We start from the raw sequence: 22228 nt of genomic DNA on the forward strand, positions 1-22228 counted from the left end.
GCTTCTTTTCATCTCACCAATAGATGTCTCTAGTGAAGTTCTAGTGAATCAAGAATAATGTTTCAAAATTGGTTCATATGTACAGAGATTCCAAGAATTTGAGTGGTGTGGTTGTCAATAATGGGTAGAATTGGTGAATGTTAAACGCGTGTAAAGTGATCACTTAAACCAGCCTATGACGGTCGTCAGCCCCGTAAATGCCCAGACTTCCATATTCTTCTTCATCTTTGATGACATGTCTAAAAAAATATGAAAATATATTTTTGTTTTTTTATATTTTTTAAGATTTACTAGGTTCTATCAAGATAAAGTTTTAATTGTTGACAACTTTGTTAAAAATGTGTTTAAATTACAAAAATACACAATTATTTTGTTAATAAAACGAGGTTTGGATAAATGTCTGTCGGGTGACAAAAAAATAAAACACAATATATGAAACAAGTATTAATATCTACATATTTACAAGTTGTACATAAATTAAGTTAAAGGTATTTTTAATCCTGAGATAAATGAGAAATGATGAAAACATTAATGTTTGCTTTATTCTTAATATTATACTTGAGTACAATATCTGATTAGACGCAATATCTTATTGTTGACAGTGAAATAATTGTCCGTTTAGACCCTGGCATTTGGCTAGCTTAGGTGATCACTTTATACACTTATGTATCGTTCATCATTCTGCCAATTATTGAATATCTATAGTGCATGAATTTTTCAAAGATATATCATTTATAGGCAATAATATTGGATTATTTTAAAATGTTTCGCCTGTAAGTTTGACGGTGATTGAATTGAATTTAGGTGAGATTTATGACTCTCACTTTCGTTCTACATACTCCTTTAACAAAATGAATACATAAAATAAAAACAATTATTAATATTCATACGTTTTTATTTTATTCATAAAAATACTTAACATAAATACAATTTTATACAAATAATTTTTTTACATAAATTTTAATTTTTATATTTCAATAACATTCTGGTGTTGACAAGATTAAAATTTCCTATGTAATTATATAACCTAATAAATATCTGACTTGAACTCAGCATATGTATTTACATATTTCTCGTAATACACCTTCGTTATTTGTATACAATTAATAACATGTTGTGAGTGTGAATTTGGTATTCATGGAGATATTATTTAACTTTATAAATATAAACGAGTATGTATTGCACATACTCTATATTAAATTAATAAAAAAATCTTAGATAGCTTTTATATAAAACAACAACAGCAAAACAAAATAGATTAAGATAAATACTCACTTAATTAAGAAAAATATGGAATTTTTCTAGATGTCGCTTAATTTAAAATTGTAAATAATTAATTTCACATTCTTTTAGAAAAAATGATATGAATAACAAAGTTTGATGGTATTAGAACATCCATTTACAGTTGTTTTCAATGTGTTCAATATAACATTACTGTACATATGAAAGGTGTTTATATTATACAAGCTAATACCCTAGATATTACTGCTATTTTTCCATTTCTTACCTAGTATTTCCCCTATGTTTCCATTCCCACAAAGAAGCAATATTTTTTTATCTTGAGCTACTTCACTAACGTCATTTTTATCCCATAAAATAAATTTATGAAATCTATGAATCAGGAGCACAGGATCGATGGCTGATTAAGTCAACTCAGCTGATTGATTAAGTCAACTCTGCTTCAAACCGATGCAATGCCCTATACACCATCTAGTTGTTGATAGAGGACAATGATACAAAAAACTTGAAAATAAATTTTGTTGCGAACGAAGCAAAATACACAATTTACATTACATTTCATAAAGTTCATACAAGTAAGAATAATAAAAATGTACGATATTTACATTATATTTTCATACAAATCACTAGTCTTAAATAATGAACGAGTCCATTATTTTATTAAAATTGAACACTTGAATATACCACTTTAATGAGTTTAAATTTGTACCAGTAGATGAAAACATCTGTCGTTTTCGAAACTAGTCGTTAATATAAATAAAACTCATTAAAGTGTTATATTCAAGTGCTTAATTTTAATAAAATAATCATGTCATTCCACAAAGTTAATGCCGAATCAATAAATAACAAGTCCATTGTTATGTCATGATTATACTTAAGGTTAAGTTTAATGTTTATTTTAAAATACTCCACATTTTTATTTTATTTTGTTCAGAATGACCAGTCGTTGTGTCACCTTTCCAGATCCCTTAATTTTTGTTGAAGAAACGGAATAAAGAGAAGAGGGAGGATATGTTGAGCACTGCTTGAAAGTCCTGCGGATCCTGTCTGCATAGCTGCTGGTCTTTCTCCTGGTAAATAAAAAAGAAAATTAGAGCTGTGTCATATGGTAAAAAATACAAAAGTCTTAAATTGAATCATCTTTGCATTTTATCAATACTCTTTTATTTTATTGGAGGTCCTGAATTTGATTCCCAGGAGGGGGGGGGGTAATAAAATGGGTATTTGTTCATTCTTATATTTACTAATTATTTCCCTGGACTAGTACTTCAATCGTACGATTGACCACCTTGCTACTACTACCTGTAGGTACTATTACTTCTACCATCACGCCATTTCCCCGAAGGGGTAGGAAAAGAGGAAGGAATGCCTCACTCTTCTGTCCTGACACACACTCCTAGCTTCTTTCACATAAATACATCTAGTCGTACATGCCCTCCGATTACGCAGAATTTTGACACCACCAGATTTTAGGTTGTGATTGATTTGGTGCCAAGTATATTTCGGCTGTCCTTGTTCCGTTCAGATTCGCCACATATATTTTCTTAGTCATTCTCTCGTTATCCATTCGTTCCGCATGTCCATACTTGCTTTAAAATAATAAACGATGAAATTAACATCAATTTGATTTAGTGCCCTATTCACTATTGGGTGCAGATAAGGGTCAGTTGTGGCAGATTTAATGGTGTTATCAGTAATTTTATTCTACAAATTTATACTAAAAATTCTCCACAATATCCCAACTATTCAACTGTCAGTACCAGGACAGCAGATAGATACGGTAGTTTCCTTTGGGCGGGTGGATAATATTACACAATGCATAATATCGCTAATGCTTTACCATTGAGAACATGCACTCTCACGCTGGCCACATCTGCGTTGGATGGACTGCAGGAGTACTTGCCGGAGTCGGCGAGGTCAGCGTGCTGAACCAAGAGTCGGGAGGTTGTAACTTCGCCCTTTTCCGTTACGACGGAAACCCCGCCTCGGGTTGAATCGTAGCTTATGACCTGTGAAAAAAATATTACTTATTTTAACTCGTGTTTTCATTTTAATACAAAATTTCAGTTATAAAGATAACTTAATCATTAAAAAATTAAATATGCTTATTTAAATAAGCATAAATTTAATAATATTGAATTAAATGATCCATCCACATTTTATTGCATGTGCACTGGGATTTCAAAGGGAAGTTATTACGTTAATACTAAGAGTACAAGGAAAAAAACGGTAGTCTTGAGTGTGAAAAACCCACAAATTTATTTTCTTGATAATTAGTATATATCAAAAACCTAATTAAAAATTATTTAAAAAAATTACAGAAATAAAGTAATGGATATCTATGAAACGAATTTAAAATGTTGATTCCCGTTTGTTGACGATACCAGGAATTTTTTTTTTTTTTAATTATTTTTTTTACGTACTTTTATAAATCATTTAAATTTTCTTATTGCAATTGAAAATTGTATTACTCATAGGCGTGAAATGCTATGCTTGTATCAATAAATGCACCTTAAAAATACATTATTCATATTTTTTATTGCTTTATCACGGACATATTTACTGTAAAAGATAAGTAGAATCAGAGTAAAATATAAAAGAAAGTTCAAAATTATTTCATGAATTTTAATACGTTTTTCCATAATAAAAATCATTTAGGGGTGTAAAAAATCGCGTTAGAAAAACCTTTATCGGCTTAATGATGAGAAAGTTTGAGGGATCTTCTTTCGAGTAATCGCCTAAGGGATATTTAACATTATAATAGGCCCCCTTAAAGCAATTATAAACTTGGCTGGAGTTCTTGTCGTTTAGGGAAGTGAAAACCTTTTCACTAAATCTGGATTTGTTAGATAAATCATGTTTCTTAGAAATTAACGTTATGTAAGCAAACAAATACAACAACCCCGTCCATTTTATCAGCAGAAATACTGTTTTTTGTTCAATATCAAGGTTTTTTTGCACATTTTTCATCCACATTTATATTCATTAATATTCATTAATAATGTAACATATTTAAAATGTGATAAATACTAAAGGTATTTAAAAAAAAAAACATTTTAAAAATAAAAATAAAATTTATTTCAAAATCTAATTTTTACAGAACTCTAGGTACTAACCTGGTTAAGTTAATTGTTTTAAAATAAGGTTTTTTTAACAATCATAAATGTTTTTGTAATAAATGTGTAAATTATTGAATATTTAACTAAATTCACGTATTAATTGTTAAATGTTTTAGTTATTTAAGGAACAAATTTTTAAAGGTAATAGTTTTTAAATATATTTTTAAACAAGGAAATAAATGTTAAATATATTAGTAAATCAATAAGAAAAAAAAATGTTTTGATACTTATACAGTGGTAAGGCATGATGGTATTATTAAAGAAAAGACTTGTTTTTTCCCCCTTGAGTTTATTTTTGTGACGACTAGTTTCATGACTTAACATTTAGACTTGAAGATGGAAGCATAGCTTCCGAAATAAGTCGTCACAAAAATAAACTCAAGTGGTAAAAAACAACTGTTTTCTTTAATAATAGTTAATTATTTATTGTTTCAGTCATTCAATGTATCATTAAATGTATATTTCAATTTATTTATTAATTATATAATGTATCAGTTAATAAATGTGTTAATGTGTTAATATTTTACCTAATCATTAAATTATTTCATTGACATAGTAATTGATAAAGACATAATCTACAATGAAAAAAACATATCAACTTCAAAAACAACAAATCTAAGGCCTCGTTGTATAAATATGATTTTGCCTGATTGCGTTCAAATATAACTCTTGCTTACCACATGTTTGGCCACTAATTAAAAGTTCGTGAACGTTCTTACAACTCAATCAAAGTTTAAAGATGATTTATATTGTACCCATCTCAGACGGTATTTAGTACCACATTATAATTGTAATTACACATATGTAAATGTTGCGGCTTGAAGCGCGGAGGAATTAGTTTTTGTTAGTTTGCTGACACGTTGGTCCAAATTGAATTTATGTTTACACACAAACAAATTAATAACGTAAAGTTAAGCGACGTAATGTCAAGGTTAACCATGTTTCATGATTAATTGATGAATAGTGTTTTTTTATATAATTTGTTTATTGTATAAATGTATGTATATGTATAAGTATTTATGCTTACATATTTATGCTTGATTCATATCGACAGAAAAAACTCCAACGATAAGGCAATTTCACACGACCTCAACACATTCTTAAGAGTTAAACTTTCTGTTTTTTTTTCTCAAATTAATTTTTAAATAACTAAATGCTTCGAATTAAATTTTTAATACACATAAACTTACTAACTAACCATAACGCAGCTTATCCACAGGGTAGGCAGAGAGAATAGAACGACACACCAATCTGTTTTTGTAAACAATCGTCGCCTCTTCCACATTCATACATCTCATAAGAGGTATATGTTTATTGATACAAAAGTGAGTTAGCAACAAAATAATTTTTACTTCAGTAGTTTGATGTTTTTCACCAATACTAGAAAAAAATACCTAAATCGGTCATGATTTGAAACAAATATAGTCATAAATATACCAATTATACATTCTTGAACAAAATACTACTTTTGCATTAAAAAATCTTCACCAATAATAAAAAGATTATTTTTAGCAATAGAAAGGTTAAAATTTTGAAATGTTTACCTCGTCTTGATGGTACCAAAAAATGTACGCAGGTGGTTCCGGACTAAATCTGATGCTGCAAGTCAGGTTGATAGTACTACCAAGATCTACGTGAAGGTCTGGTGCGCCAAGAATGGTTGCCGTAGGAACTAAAAAATATATATCAAATTAATCTACACATCAAACAAAACATAACACATACCTCTTTTCATATTATTTTTTTGACATCTCATCAAAGATGAAGAAGAATATGGAAGTCTGGGCATTTACGAGGCTGACGACCGTCATAGGCTGGTTTAAGTGATCACTTTACACACGTGTAACATTCACCAATTTTACCCATTATTGACAACCACACTATTCAAATTCTTGGGAGTTCTATATACATGAACCAATTTAGAAACCTTGTTGAATCACTAGAACTTGACTGAAACATCTATTGGTGAGATATAAAGAACCTTTTTATTAAGCAAAAACTCTTATATTAGTATGTGAGGCCCGAATCCTGGATTATAATCACACACATGAGAAACACCAGAAAATACCATTTTCATTTTTATTATTTAAGCTTATAATTTGACCAGGTAATTTATTTACAACATTTTGAGTGTGTCCAAATACATTTTGAGTGTGTCCAGACTTCCATATTCTTCTTCATCTTCGATGAAATGTCAAAAAATAATATGGAAATAACTCCTGTAATTGGAGATAATCCAGATTTTGTGAACAAGTATTTGGACACACTGAAAATGTTGTACATACCTCTCTTGTTCAAAAGAGCTTTGATTATTATGTGATAAAGTTGCACTACCTGCTTCCATTATCCATAAAGTCATTGAAAAAGGAAGCTTAGTATAAAGAAGCTATTCATAAATGGATAATCAGATCGCATCATTCGGGCATGTCGTATTTGATTGCTTGTCATAAACAAATTTATTTCATATAGTTTTGTAATTAATTACTGTAAAATGTGCTGTCGACACGAAAAAACTTACTTAAGGAACAGGTTTGTTAATTATCATTTAAAATAATATGAAAAAAAAAACGAAAAAAATCATAACTATACAAGAAACATAAATAATGCATTAATACCAAGATTTTTTGGATTCTTGATTTCAGTCATAACGGGTCGTAAGTCCATCATGACGGGTCATAAGCCCTGTAAATAGCCCCACACATCCATTTTCTTATTCATCTATGTTGAGTTGTCAATATAAATAACTCCTTAAGCGGAGAAGTCCAGATTTGTGAACAAAGACTTAAACACACTCGAGCGTTATTACTTAAGTTCGTTCATCAACACTACGTCTAATAAACCAATTACATTTTCTGCTTCCGGAATAAGAAATCAAATATTTTTCATCAAAAAAATATTTCAATTTGATATTGATGTAATCAAACAGCCATTGAAAATAATTACTCTCTGTAATAACAGGGTTATCTTTTATTTGATTGAGGTTTTCAATCGAGTCTAATTGGTTTATTTTCATTCAAGGTTCAATGTTTTTTTTCATAATATTTCTTCGAAAAGGGTATAATTTTAAACGATTTTAAATTCATTTATACAATACAGTGAATTCTTAAAATACGTAAATTATGAATCTGAATTGTGTATTAGACTAAGCTTTAGTAACAAATAAAACTTTTGATTTGATAAAACTAAGGATAAAATTTAATTGATGAGTAATATATCCAAAATTAAACAAGGTTTATTTGGTTGAATTCAACATTTATTTATGTAAATGTTATTACGTGACGCGTTTCGTCTTCTTAGGACATTATCAAACACATGAAGACGAAAAAACTAAAAAGTATTAACATATACATAAATAAATGTAGAATTCAACCAAATAAACCTTTTTTAATTTTGGATATATAACCCAACAATTCAATATGGAATTTTACCAACTGTTGGCAGTTACAAAAAATAAGGTTAAAATTTATCAGTACTACAACTGCTACCATTATACCATTTCTCTGGTGGTAGGCAGAGGGAATGAAATACCCGTCTGTCCTAACATAGCACAGTTTAGCTCAGTGATAAATTAACGAGTATATAGATCCATATCAATAAAAAATAAAGTTGTAAATTATTATCAAAAAATTATGTGTATTTAGGTGGGGTGACAAACTTTAAGCACTTTTTGTGTCCCATATCAAGAAGCCACTTTTTTACTTGTGAGTGATAAAGAGAGTCTTTAATTTCATTGAATCACGTAATTGTAATATTTCATGGTTCATTACCCTTTCCCGTACTGATCATCCAAAATTTACGCGTGATCCGAAGCGGGATACCAAAAGATCACTGTTCATATTTGTATGGAAATCGTGATACGCGACTCATAATTCTCAGAGTCATAGAGTCACAATCCTTCCCGGCACGCAGCCAAGCGCCAACTAAACGAGAGGCCGGAAATCGGATCAAATGAAATATAAATAATCTTTCTATCTCGCTGTCTCCTTAAAAAAGGGAAAATTTTCTTTTAAATTGTTTTTAAAATTACAAAAAAAAAATAAGAGTAAGTAGCTCTTATAATCACCCTCACCCTCAAACACACACACACACACACACACACACACGCACGCACGCACGCACACACACGCAGACACACACACACCACACACATACACTCACACACACCCACCCTCTCTTCTCTTTTTTATATCTTAATGTTCAACAGTACCTATTCATAACACAAATGTAGAAAAATTTCATTGGCTTTTATCCATTGTTAATGTAACTATTTTTTAATATTTTTTAATGTAATAGCTGTATAACTCCCAAACAAATCAAATAAAAAAATACTAATATAATTTATTGAATTAAAATTCATATGCGTATGTGGCATTTCGATCCTCTGTTCGAGCCGGCCAGGTTAAACTCACCGACGACATTCAGATTGACGAAGTAGCTCTTGACGGGCTGCGTGGAGATCTGGCACTCGTACATGCCGGCGTCCCGCAGCTGCGCCCACTTGATCTGCAGGGTCCACTCGGCCGTCTCCTTGTGGTGCGTGGCCTGGAAGCGCTGGTCTGACGTGTACGTGTAGCTTCCCACGGTCAGGATATGTAGGTCCCTGTGACGTATCCAAGACACCTGGAAACGAACGACCAGCGGCTTGCAAACAAAATTCGTATTTTATTTTTTTAGTATAATTACAAAAAATATTACAGTTCCATTCGTTTTCTGGACGTTTCTAATTTATAATACTAGTAACGCCGTTCCTCTCCAAAATCTTTTATTGATTTGAGCTTTTATTTAGCAGATGGCTTTTTATTTGCATGAATAAATGATCATAATCGCTCACCGAGATTTTTATGTCTACCGATTTCGAGACGTACCCGTCTCTTCGTCAGGACAAACACTAACACAGCATGCAAACAATACCACCCTTCACCACCATAGCACCATTTACACACGTAAAACTACGCAAAATGTTTACACATGCGAGTTTTGGTCGACCCGAATACCAACATGCACTAAAAGTTTCAACAGAAACATGCGTTACGAGCCTAGATTAAAACGGGTAGTGCATTTATTTTACATACCGGGAATGCCTAAAAACATGATATTCATTTTTTTAAAGAAATAACCAGCAATGCGTTTATTTTAGATGCTTGTCTGCAGGTAGGATAGTAAGGATAGGGTAGGAAAATCTGAAAAATACATCACAAACACCCAGACCAATTGATTTTTTTTTCTTGAATTCATTTCGCAATTGGTGGGAATCGAACTCGTGACGCCAGTTTCGCATGTGAACATGTATTTGGACTCACCCAAAATGTTGTGAATCATATATTCGATTATATTCGGATAAAAAATCAACAAAACATACAGTACATATAGGTGTCTCAACTTCGTCTCTGAGACGACGGATCTATCGTTTTTGAACGAAAGATGATGGAAGTTAAATACTGAGGCTAGATACCCTCGATAAAATTTATAATTGAGATAGTTTGGGCATGTGAATCAAGAAAACTGAGTGAAGAAAAAACAGTTAAACAAATTTATGTGGGGAATGTAGCTGTAAATATAAGCAGAGTAAGACCAAGAAAACAAACTTAGAATGATCAAATATTTCAAATACTTGAAAGTAGTCAGGTCAGGAATTCGAAAAATCGCTGGGTATAAAAAGAAATGCATAAATCTGGAAATGGCGAATAATATGGCATTCTATTTTCTCTGCCAACCCCTGGGGTGAAGCGGAATGATGATTAGTTAGCAAGATGGAAGTCTGATCAAAATACTTTAAATAAAATTGAAATCTTACGCTTTTATTTCCCAGATTCTTGACTTTACACGTAAGGTAAGCCGATTTTCCAACAAGTGCTGTGACATTCCTTGGAACTACGTGAAAATGAGGCTGGTTCAGATTCAACGGGGATGCTGTAGCAGTTTTACCACCGGATAAGGAATTGAGGTTGCCTGATCCCTTGCTATGAACACCAGCTTGCACGAACAATCCACCTGAAGACAAAATTAAAATATTTCATTATTAACAAAATGTTATATTTATATATCTCCTAAGAATTTGAGTAGTGTGGTAGTCAATACATGTTTAACTCTGATGATGATAAGGTTAAAAACAAACCAGTTTTTTTAAAATAAAGATTAATAAATAATGTCCCAAATGAATGGTTAAATCAAAGTTTTCTATACAAAATAATCGATATAATAACAAAGAACAGCAATTAAAATAGTGTTTGCAGTATCGACTTGTTTGTCTTCAGTCGAGACAAACTTCCGCTAAACGGTTGCCTCAAGTTGCCACGAGCTTCTTGGTACTTTAAACTTAGTGTTGACTAAGGGTTTCCCTGTATACTAACGTAATTCGGCAGACAGAATCAACACAAGTCAAACTTGTGACTATATAATACCTGCAGCTTAAGAAAAGCTGCGTTAATATTCTTTGGAATGCGTATTAAAGCTTATTTAACTATTTTTAAGGGTTTCTTGATAAATCTTGATATTTACTTATTGTATATGGTATTATTAATATGGTATTAATATGGTATAAGCGCAATGTTTATGAATATATATTGGTGGCTTCAATGCTATGAAGCAATATACAACGTTCTAAAAACATTACAATGAAAGTGATCAATGCTTTAACTACTACTATTACTAAATAAAGAGGATAGAACGCCACACTCGTCCGTCCTGACATATTCTCTTAGCTATCTTCATATTCATACATCTAGTATATGCCCTCCGAGTACTTAGAGATTTTACACTACCAGATTTTCGGTTCGGATTGATCTTGTCGTGACAATTCTATTTTGGCTGTCTTTATCTCATCGTCTTTGTCTCCTGTTCACATTTACTAACAAAACATTCTTGGTTATTCTCTCCTTATCTATTGGATCCACGTGTCAATATTACCTCAGACAACTCATCTTAATCTTTTCAATTATCCCTCGTTCAGCCTTACATTACTTTTTGAGTAAGTTTTTTTTTTATATTATGCGTAAAATAACTAGTCACAATATTAGTTTGATGAAAATTGAAAATCATGTTTTCGAAGGATGTTACATACATTTTAAGAGTCATTGTAAAATAAAAAAAACCCTCAACTCAGCCATAGATGGTACCGAGTGCTCGCATGTGAAAGAACGTGTCAAGTTAAGGATAAATACAACTTCGGAAATTTGTGTAGTGTAATTTTCAATCATGTGTAGAATGGGAAATGTTGCGTGAAAATAAAGTAATCACTCAAACCTGTCTATGACAGGTCGCAGACCTTGTGAATACCTAGACTTCCATATTCTTTCTTTTTGGTCTATACAAGTCATGTTAGATCTGCATATCGATATCAATATTTCGTAAGACATGATAATGTCTAGTCTAAAGAAAGTTTTTAGTTTCATTAGGAGCTGTTGAAAATAATAATAAAATAACATTTCTATTATCGGGTTTTGAACAAGTTATTAAAATTGTTTTCAAGCAAAGCTTTTGTTTCCTATTACGAGAATCACGCAGGCTTCTCACGTATCTACCCCGTGAGTTGAAACTGGGTACCAAACATCCCTCGCGTTCGCAATTAATCATATTAACAAGTTTTCACTTATCAGGCTAGTCGCTAGGGTAGAATACTCGAGATGAGATACTATGTATTAGGTACATATATACCGAGAGAAATATTGACTGTCCAATTCTACATACACTTATGTACTCAACCTTCTGAATAGGACCTCCCTGCTGAATCGTTGATGTGTATATAGAGGTCCCCACAAAAAAGTTACATTTCTAATGTTGTACAAATAAACTTTAAATGCAAATCTGTTATGCTTGCTGTATTGTATTGAAAATTTTATTAAAGTTGCACAAAACGTGATAAATCCTGTGTTAAACTAATATAAAATCATTAAATCGTACCTAAACGAAAAAATTTTACAAGTTAGAATTCCTGAAACTCAAAATCATTTATAATGGAAATGTAACGTTTTGGTGAGGACCTCCACATATGGTCTTAATATTTACAAAAATAGTTTTATACGAGTATGAATTGGCACGATTTAATTTTTAAAGCCATTTTTTTTTGTATTTGTGTTTATTGTGCATATTTCGTTACACAAGAGAGAAGAGAGCTAAAACGTAAATAGAAAGAAAAAAGAAGAGCTATACATTCTGATGCTTCCGGAGTAGAGCAAAAGTGAGCGAGACACGATGAAACAAAGCTATAGAATAAGATGCAAGTGTCGTAAGTTCACGCATTATAGATATGTACATCATATGTATGTGTACGTCATACGCTATTTATGAACAAATGAGGTACCCACGCGTTGATTACTATTTATCATTATGTCATTATGTTTACAAACCCAACAAATCAAGAACGAAATCCGGAACATCAATAAAAAGTATCAAACCACGGTCATATATATATATATATTATTTAAGTCAACACTAACCATTTATGTCAGTATAACTAACTAAAAATCACGCCACTTTTCGCAGGGGAGGGTAGAAAGAAAACGCCACACCAATCTTTCTTTGCAAACAATCTTCGTTTTACCGCAAATTCATCCAGTATCATCATGCTTTCACCCTCCTTTTCCTCACTCCATGCATCGCTTCCATACACTAACTTCTTATATTCCAAAATAACGAAAGTAAAATAATATATTTAAAAAAATATATAACTTCTAAAATAATAAATAAACACTCTTAAAACATCATATCTGACTTTTCAAAAAAGCTTCTATTTAACAACCTTTCCATAAAGGATGTTGTGTATCTCGACAGTCTACTGTTTGTACAGAAAAGTTATATTAGGTTTAAGAAGGCTTCAGTGGCTGTATACTCGCCCGCGGCAGATCCAAAAATGTACATATTTCTAAATTCACGTCCACATTTTATTCCTCAGAGCATATTCGTAAAAAGGAACTCTACTAAGACAATAAGAATGTTCTATTTAATAAAATAAAAACAACTTTGTGAAATAGATTTTTCTTTCTTTTCCAATAAAGTATTTTTAAAAACCACTGGGACAATTCTTTGTGAATATATTTGTTGAATAATTATAGGCTAATAATATTTTGACGGATACTCGCTGCAAGCGAAATAACGACGTTACGTTACAACGAAATGCTTTAGTCAGCCCCCATCTTAAGGGCGTTTGTGCACTACACGGAATTTTACAGTCCGGCACTTCAGTTGATTGACAGCGATGATTGGCTTGGATTGGCTTATGCTTTTGTCCATCTTTCTTCGGATCAAAAAAAAGTTACGTAAGATCGTAAAACAATATATTTGACCGACAAAATTACTTTAAGAATTGTGTAACGTTCACAATTGTAACCATTAAAGCGCTTGTGCACTACACAAAATTTTACTGACCGGCAGTCCGGTTTTTTTTCTTAAATAAAAGCCTAGCTTAATTAAGTTCACGCGCACCGTGATCAGGCATCGATCCACAGATCCGAAGAAAAACGCACAAAAGATCTTGAAAGAAACACTTGACAAGAAAATTCTTGATCGGTGCATGAACACGTTGCGCGTAAATTCGATCACGCTAAACTGTCGTAGTCGCTTTTATTTTTCAAAACCGGTCTGCCGCATGCCGGACGGTAAACTTCCGTGTAGTGCACAAGCGGCTTAAGGGCGCTTGTGCATTTTATTTTATTGACCGGCAGTCCGGTTAGCACGATAAGATTGATGATTGGCTTGAATTGGCTTGTGCTTTTGTGCGTTTACTTCTGTGCGCTTGATCGATGCCTGATCACGGTGCGCGTGAACTCAATTACGCTAAGCTTTTATTTAAAAATAAAAAAAACCGGACTGCCGGTCAGTAAAATTTCCTGTAGTGCACAAGCGCTTTAGTGGTTAGAATTGTGAACGTTACACAATGTATAAAGTAATTTTGTTTGTCAAATATATTTTTTTACGATCGTACGTAAGTTTTTTTTATCAATTTATCATTCATTTTGACAAATTTTGATAAAAAAATTTAAAAAGGAAGAAACATTATTAATGTATGTTGGCTATATTAAGAAATTAACTAACGAGTCTATGTTACTTTTCAATTTAATCATGATTTTTCATCCTTAAAATTAACAAACATAATATTTTTTAAGGTAAAACCTTTTATGTTATTGGATATACCTCAAAATTTGTGTACATTCTGCTTGGTAAATATACGAAATTTCATGTCTTCAGTATGCTTTACGTCAACTGTAGCTTTGACGGGGAAAATAATTTAATCTTTATACTGAAAATATGGTTAACCAGAGTTTCTTTTATATGAAAGCAAATTTCGTTTGTGCTTCTCTCTGAAGTCAAACTTTTAACAAGTTATTTCATTATAAAAGATTTTTCTTGAAGTTATATTTTCAAGATAATTATAATTCTCCGTTGTATTACCAAACGTATTAAAAATTATATTGCATCTTTTTCATATAAAATGCAGTATTAATTTAATACTTAATAGTTGTTACGATTCTGGGTTAGTGTTATTATTTCACATCAGGAACATTTCCATACTTTTTAGTAACTAACTGACCAATAAACCATTTCTCCGCAGTGGTAAGCAAAGAGTGTTTGAAATTTTTGATCATGCCTAGTTTTCTTCGATCTTCCTCTTCTTCAATTTTCAACCACATGCGCTTTATAAATGTATCTTCTTCTCCTTTTTCTAGATCCTAAGGATCTGCTTGTGCCTCCGCTCGTAGCTCTTGGGATGTTGGATCCCAGCTGTCTTTCCACCTTTTTGGAGGTCTGCCAGGGGGTTTCCGTCCTTCAGGGATTCCTTGAAAGGCGATACGTGGAAGTCTGTCATCTGACATTCTATATATTTATCACATCCCCAAACCATCTCAGCACACCGTTTTAAATTTAATCGATATGGTATGGTTTATGATAATGTATGGTTTTTCCGAAAGTTGTTATTTCATTTTATAAAATGCAGTTCCACCAATAAATGTCTGTACGAAACCTATATTTGCTAAAACAGATTATTTTATTTGATGAAAACCGTTTTTTTTTTTAAATATTCGATTCATATTTTTGTATTTTCAGTTCCACCAAGAAATGTCAACAAAAAACTTAATTCTTATAAAATAGGTTATCTTATGAGTATTTCAATGTTTTAGAATTAGTACATAAACCCTGATAATAACAAGGTTCTTGTCGAAAGCGGTTGCAAAAAGTGTACCAATAAAAAGTGGTTAAAACAATGTTGTTTTATTTTATAAAGTCTATTTTATAAAAAAAAGTATTAATTTTTTTTGGCATCTCATCAAAGATGAAGAAGAATATGGAAGTCTGGGCAATTACGGGGCTGAAGACCGTCATGGGCTAGTTTAAGTGAGCAGAATGTTACACACGTGTAACATTCATCAATTCTACCCATTATTGACAACCACGTTCTATATATATATGAACCAATTTAGAAACTTTGTTCTTGAATCACCAGAACTTCACTAGAGACATCTATTGGTGAGATGAAAATAACTCCTGTAATTGGATACTATCCAGATTTTGTGAACAAGTATTTGGACACACTCAAAATGTTGTAAAAAAAGGTTTTATTTTTTTTAAAAATTTAAACTTTTTTTTCATATGCGATTCATATTTTTGCACAAACTGTATTCGGGAAGTGGTTTGAGTTGGATTAGGGATGAGAATGAGTTAGCGATACCGCATTACGCATGCGCCGCTAACTCCATCCTCAATGTCCCGCGAAATGGCGAGGAGTCCCGACTTTACAATTTAAATGAGCCGGGAGATCTGGTGTTACAAAAGATAATCCACAGCCACTCTTCAACGAGTCATAACGACACGGCAGCAACGGAAATAATAATGTCAACTTAAAACATTTCGAGTCGAGAGGCATTAAAGTTTTTGCCCGACCTTGTTCGATGAAGCAGTGCCATCTGTGCTCCGCTTGCCGGTACTAGGCCCGCATAATCGCAACTCGTTAGCAGAATGGAATTCATTTATAATTTTTGACACGTTTTGTCAAAAAACGTGAAGTTCGGAGTCCTCTTTCTTAGGATCAGAATAAATTTAATTATCTTCGGTCTTGTTTATGTTAATTTGTCGAAAATATTTTGACATTTGAATTCATTATGGCATATCATCAAACTTTACTGCTTTACAATATTATCGATAAAATGAGGAAAGGTGTGTTGAGATGGTTTGGATATGTGGAACGTATGAGCGAGGAAAGAACGGTAAAACAAATTTATTAATGTAGTTGGATAAAGAAGCAGAGGAAGACTGAGGAAAAATTGGCACAATTGGGTATGTAAAATATATGAAATTGGCCGGGTGGTCAGGAGTCGTTGTAATCGTCGGGTATGTATGAGGAGATGCATGAATGTGGAAGAGGCGAATAATGTTTGCAAAGACAGAGTGGTGTGGCGTTCGATTCTCTCTGCCTACCCCTGCGGTGAAGCGGCGTGATGGTTAGTTAATCTTTATTAAAAAATCTTTCTTTGCCCATTTAGGTATTATTTATTATAAATTGACATCTCAACATTCATGATCTATATTGATTCACGTGGAAAGAAAATAAAGACTTTTATGTATTGATATCTCAACAAGACGATTGTTTTCTATATTTCAGTTAAATTCAACCCACACACACATTAATGAAGTTTTATTTTACATGTTCATATTGTGTTCACGACATTAAAAAAAAATGCTTTGTAAGATTATGTGATTTTTATTATATTTCTCTTTTTAGACATAAATCGATTCTGTTTGTCAGTAGATATGAAAAAAACAGGCCATTTGTATTTATTTAAATACAGAATTGGTTTCCATTTTTTTTTAAATTAATAAATATTGAATATAATTTATTTCTACGTTGGGGGTAAAAAGTTTAATCGAGTTAGTTAAAATCCAATTATTGCGAGGGTGACATTTGCTGCGGTTTAAATGAATATCGAACGGTAGTCAAAATTTAATTTCTCACGAACTATTTAGTCAATTTGAAAATTCCCGAACAAAATAATAATTATCGTTATTAAATATCAACTCAATTATCAGAACGATCTCGAGGTTATGGAAATAATTAAAAAATATACCCGTATATCGGAACAAAAAAGGATATTAATAACTGTATAAAATTTGATGTATACTTAGACCTTTCTGGAAAATTTAAACCCGATATTTGTTATGCTTAGAAATTCAATAATGTTATAAACCAGGGGTTCCCAAAGTGTGCGCCGTAGAAAGTAAAGAGGGGCGCCGTGAGTCGATCGTCTATCATTATCCGAAACCACAGAAATTCTATTTTTTGTTGTTCTCTGTTTCAATTCGGAACTCTTATAAATATAATAAAACTTAATTTCACATAGTAGATGTTTTAATTTTTGTACCTATGCTTCCAACTACTATTATTGTAGGTAACTATTTCTTTCCACTATAATATATATACAGGGTCTTTCATTATGTGCTTTCAATCTTTAAATTTTAACAAAACAAGGTTTTTGTAAGAGATCATTTTATTTTTAATTTGAAAAGCCCATTAATGGCAATATGTATGAAATATAACATCGTTCAAGTGTCCGCCGCAGCTTCTATGTGTGGCGCGTATCCGATATGTCCAATTTTCCATGGCTCTGGCTGAATTTGATCGATGGTATGGATTTTGTTGGCTTTGAAGTTTACTGTGGGTTGTGGCTTATTCGCATAGACTTACAAATAATGGAAACCCCACAAGAAAAAGTCTAACGGAGTCAAATTGTAAGATCTCGGTGGCCAGTTCACAGCACCTCCACGTGAGTTAGCAGTGCTCTTGAATCGCTAGTGCAGAGTGTCCAATGTGGCATGAGCTGTGTGGCACGCAGAGTCATCCTGTTGAAACCACATGCCGTTGGTGATAATATGTATAAACGATTCGTTTTTATTCATTTTACCATTTCTCATATTCTCACGGTCGTTCAGATACTAATAGTATTTACCGGTATTATCGATGGTTGTATAATTTACAAAACTATTGGACTTGCCTTTTTTCATTTAGTTGTTAATATTTATACACACACACATATGTACCTACGATGTTTTTATACCTTTTATAATTGAATGACAGTTCCGCCAAAAAAAGGCATACAACTTAAATTTTAACAAATTAATATTTTTAGTCGTATACGATACTATAATGAGCAGTGTTTGAAGTTGAAATTTATCCAATTTGAATGCAACCCTTTTTACCGAAAATGAATTGACAATTTTTTCAATAATCGGTTATTGGTATATGAACAACAAAAAATTGTTTAAATATTTGTTAGTTCTAATGGGAATACTCTGATTGCCTTGATATAAGCAAAGTATAACCCATAGATAACCCTTTTCTACACATTACCAATCCATCCCTAACGACTCAACCCTTGTACAAACTAGTCCCCAAAGTCACATATAAAACAGCTAAACTGAATAAAATACCGATGTTTCGCTCAGCTAAAAATGTAACTTACCTGACGACGATCATTGGGGTATTATTTGATTAAGTAGGCATCTACATGAAATATTCTATCGAAAAAACGAAATAATGAATGCCATTTATATGACTGCTCCTGTAGTGTGGTGGTTAAAGCGTTTGTTTGCAGTATTGAGTATGTTGGGTGTGATTTCGTGGAAGGTAAAAATATATGTAAGAAAATTATTATTTGCCCATTTAATATCTACTTGGACTTATACCTAAATAACGTGATGAATTTTATTCACTTCTTTTCCGGGTGTGTCCAAATTCTCGTTTACAAATCTGTTATTCTCCACTATGGTTTTTTTTTTTTCGTTTTGATCATTTTAGATATTTAAAAAAATCATTCCATTAATTCATTCAGCAATCATTTCCTGGTAATATCCATTAATTTTTAATGAAAGTTTTACTTATAAATACCACTTTTTCTTAAAATCTATTCTGACACGTGTTTCCACGTATTCAGTATCATTTTCAAACACCTTTACCCTCTACAAAATATACGACAAATTTCTAAAATAAAGCTTTTAGGGATTTATTCCTTTATTTATAATAACTTGAACCATATGCTCTTTTTTTTCAATTGTTGGTCTCATGGAAACTTACTTAAGGGTAATTTATGGAAAGATATATATGTTTATGTTTTTTTTATATTTTCTCATTTGTTTATATAAAATATGTTTCTTACCTTGTGTTTTCTTTTTATTTATTTTGAATATGCTTCGTGTGCCTATTTATTATACCTATTTATTGTTTTATATTTTGCTATGTATCAGTATTAGTTTTGGTCATTTAAAAAAAATATTTTTTGTTACTTAATTATTTGTGTTCCAGCCTTGTTAACCTTAAACCCATGTCCCAAAATGAGAAATAGAAATTACTCATCGGGAATATTATATGTATATATGATTTAAGTATGTTATATGTTTTGCAATAAATTTTTAAAAAAAATTGTTTAGAAGATGAACTTATTATTTGTTGAGAATTAAATTTATCCGATAAATTACTTTATTTACACTTTTAAACTGAACTTCCAAACCAGATTTCTCAACTAAAACTTTCCTGCTCACTGACAACAAGCATGGGATGATGCGAGGGTGAGAATAAGTTGAGACGAAAATTAATTTATCTCATATTTCTCTAACACGTCACCCGAGAGCGGTAATAAAAAAACGATTTGCCTTTGTAAGAATTTCGTTAGTAGACGGATTCCCTAATTCACCGATCCAGCGCTTTTCGCATTAGGGATGCACGATCCGAATTCCAAATATTCCTGAAAGTTTTATAATATTACATGATTGCCAAGCGATATTTAAAATATATGACTATGAATATGAATACATTACATATATATATATATATATATATATATATATATATATATATATGTACATACATACATACCAATGTGTACAAGTTCTGTATAAAATGAATTCTTCTTCTTCTTCTTGGTTTAGGCTTTGTGGCCTGATTTAAAGAGGGCCGGTTTAAGATTAGCCTCCGGACTGATTTAAGGTTAGCCTCCTGCGATGTCGATTCCCAGCCGTCGATCCATGTCTTTAATAGTCTGCCCTGGAGTCGTCTACCTTGCGGTTGGCTGTATAGTACAAAGTGGGGGAGTCTGGATATTACCATTCTCCTCACATGCGCATATCATTGTCTCCTTCATTGCCTACCCCACCTAACGACATCTTCGATCTCGCATATTTCCCTAAAACGCGCTTAGAGTGACAGAAATGAAGACTCTAAGAAGCATGTCTTGCAAGAGTCTATGAGACAGAATACGAAGAGTTGAATAAAAGTTTTCGGCCATGATAAAATATACCCATTTCGTAATCGTAATATTTCTGCATATTATACGTATAATGCGAAAAAACTTTAGTTCGATAATTAGCTTAGCCCAACGCGAGTCTTCGGACTAAAGTAATTGAATGGGAGTAAAAGAAGCTTTAAATTAGATACTCGCCGCCTTGTTTTCGCCGTTTGTCTTTCTATCCGACAGAAAATATATTTCCTACTTGGAATCGCTGTTCAGACACATTTTTGGGATTTTCTCGCGTCAATTAGCCGACCTGACACGGGATCGGGGACAAAAATACCAGGAATTATTTTGGCTTTCTCGTTCTACGATTAAATAAATGGATTTTTTATTAAAGTACGTAACAATTTTGTTGTTTTTTTGACCAACGTGCCGTGCTTTCAACTTATGGATATATATTGTATTTTTATACTTCAATACCTTTACTTGAACATTGAAATCCTTTCGTTTCCTTCAAACTACCTGCATAAAATATATTTCATTTAAACATAAAAATAAATCACTTTTATTAGACCATTTTTAAGATTGTTAATATAAATACCACTATAGTTTCAAGGATAACAGATATTCTTTATTGTCAAAGTAGTCTTACAGAAGAGTTTTATTTCAGTATTTAAATCATCATATTATTCCATAAAGTAAATGGTTAAACAATAACATAAAATAAAATGTTGCATATATCATTTTCGTGGTAGCCAAATAGTTATTTAAAAGTGCGTTACTCGTACCACCTCATCCAAAAATACCATGCTGTATAGAAATTTATTCGATTCTTTTCAGTACAAAACAAATATTAAATAGTTATGTTAAATTTAATTTTTCTTAATTAAAATAATTTAATAAATTAATTTTATTAAGTTAAATCGGATGGTACGCAATGTAATTTCAAATCATCTTTTGTTTGTTTCTTTTTCATTTATCATAGGTACTTTAAACATACCCTTTAACTTTTTTTTCAAATGGCCAGATATTTTCTATGTACACTTCTCTGTGTTAATTATTTTTCAAAATATATTTTTACTCTTTAAGTAACATATTTAAGGTATCTCAACTTGAAATGAGGCATCTATTGTTAATTTTCGTTTTAAAGAAGATGGAAGCCTGAGAAAATAAAAAAAATGGTTTACTCTTGTTTTTTTTCTAAATTATTTATGGAAATGAACCACAACTTTTAGAGACGAAGTTAAGAATTTATTTTAGCAGTTTACATATGAACACGGTGGGTATCTACATACAATTTATATTGTAAAGTCTCTGGCGTATTAACCAAAGACCACGTTTAAATCATGCGCAAACTTTTCGCAACATGGCAACACATGCGTATCAACCGAAATGTTACCATATCCTGAGGGAGAAGTGTGCCCGCTCACATTTTCCTCTGGCATTTCTGGGCTGCTAAGTGCGATAGGAACTCTGCTTTTTTAAAGGTTTATCAAAAGTAGTATATGCGCGTGAGGGAGATAAAAGTGCGGTTTTATACAAACTGACGGGGGAATTTTCTCCGACCACTGATTCACAAAATATTCAAACATTTATTCGCCCCAAATTTTAGTATCGTTATTTATGATTCATCCAATTCATGAAACTTTTAAGTACTCC

General features: G+C 31.9%; 1 protein-coding gene across 1 annotated transcript in view; it reads right to left on the minus strand.

Moving 5' to 3' along the window:
- Window positions 1–2056: 2056 nt before the first annotated feature.
- Window positions 2057–22228, minus strand: part of LOC148299052 (zwei Ig domain protein zig-8-like) — a 65968-nt gene continuing 45796 nt past the window's right edge. The window contains exons 3-7 of the mRNA XM_088276417.1: window positions 10153–10349; window positions 8768–8978; window positions 5903–6030; window positions 3080–3248; window positions 2057–2309 (exon numbers count right to left, since the gene is read on the minus strand). Of these exons, the coding sequence (XP_088132543.1) occupies window positions 2191–2309; window positions 3080–3248; window positions 5903–6030; window positions 8768–8978; window positions 10153–10349 (824 nt within the window). The 3' untranslated portion in view covers window positions 2057–2190. The remainder of the gene's footprint in view (window positions 2310–3079; window positions 3249–5902; window positions 6031–8767; window positions 8979–10152; window positions 10350–22228) is intronic.

This window comes from Brachycentrus maculatus, unplaced genomic scaffold (genome assembly GCF_059751285.1).
Source record: "Brachycentrus maculatus isolate JH-2025_06_01 unplaced genomic scaffold, ASM5975128v1 h1tg001381l, whole genome shotgun sequence".
NCBI lineage: Eukaryota > Metazoa > Arthropoda > Insecta > Trichoptera > Brachycentridae > Brachycentrus > Brachycentrus maculatus.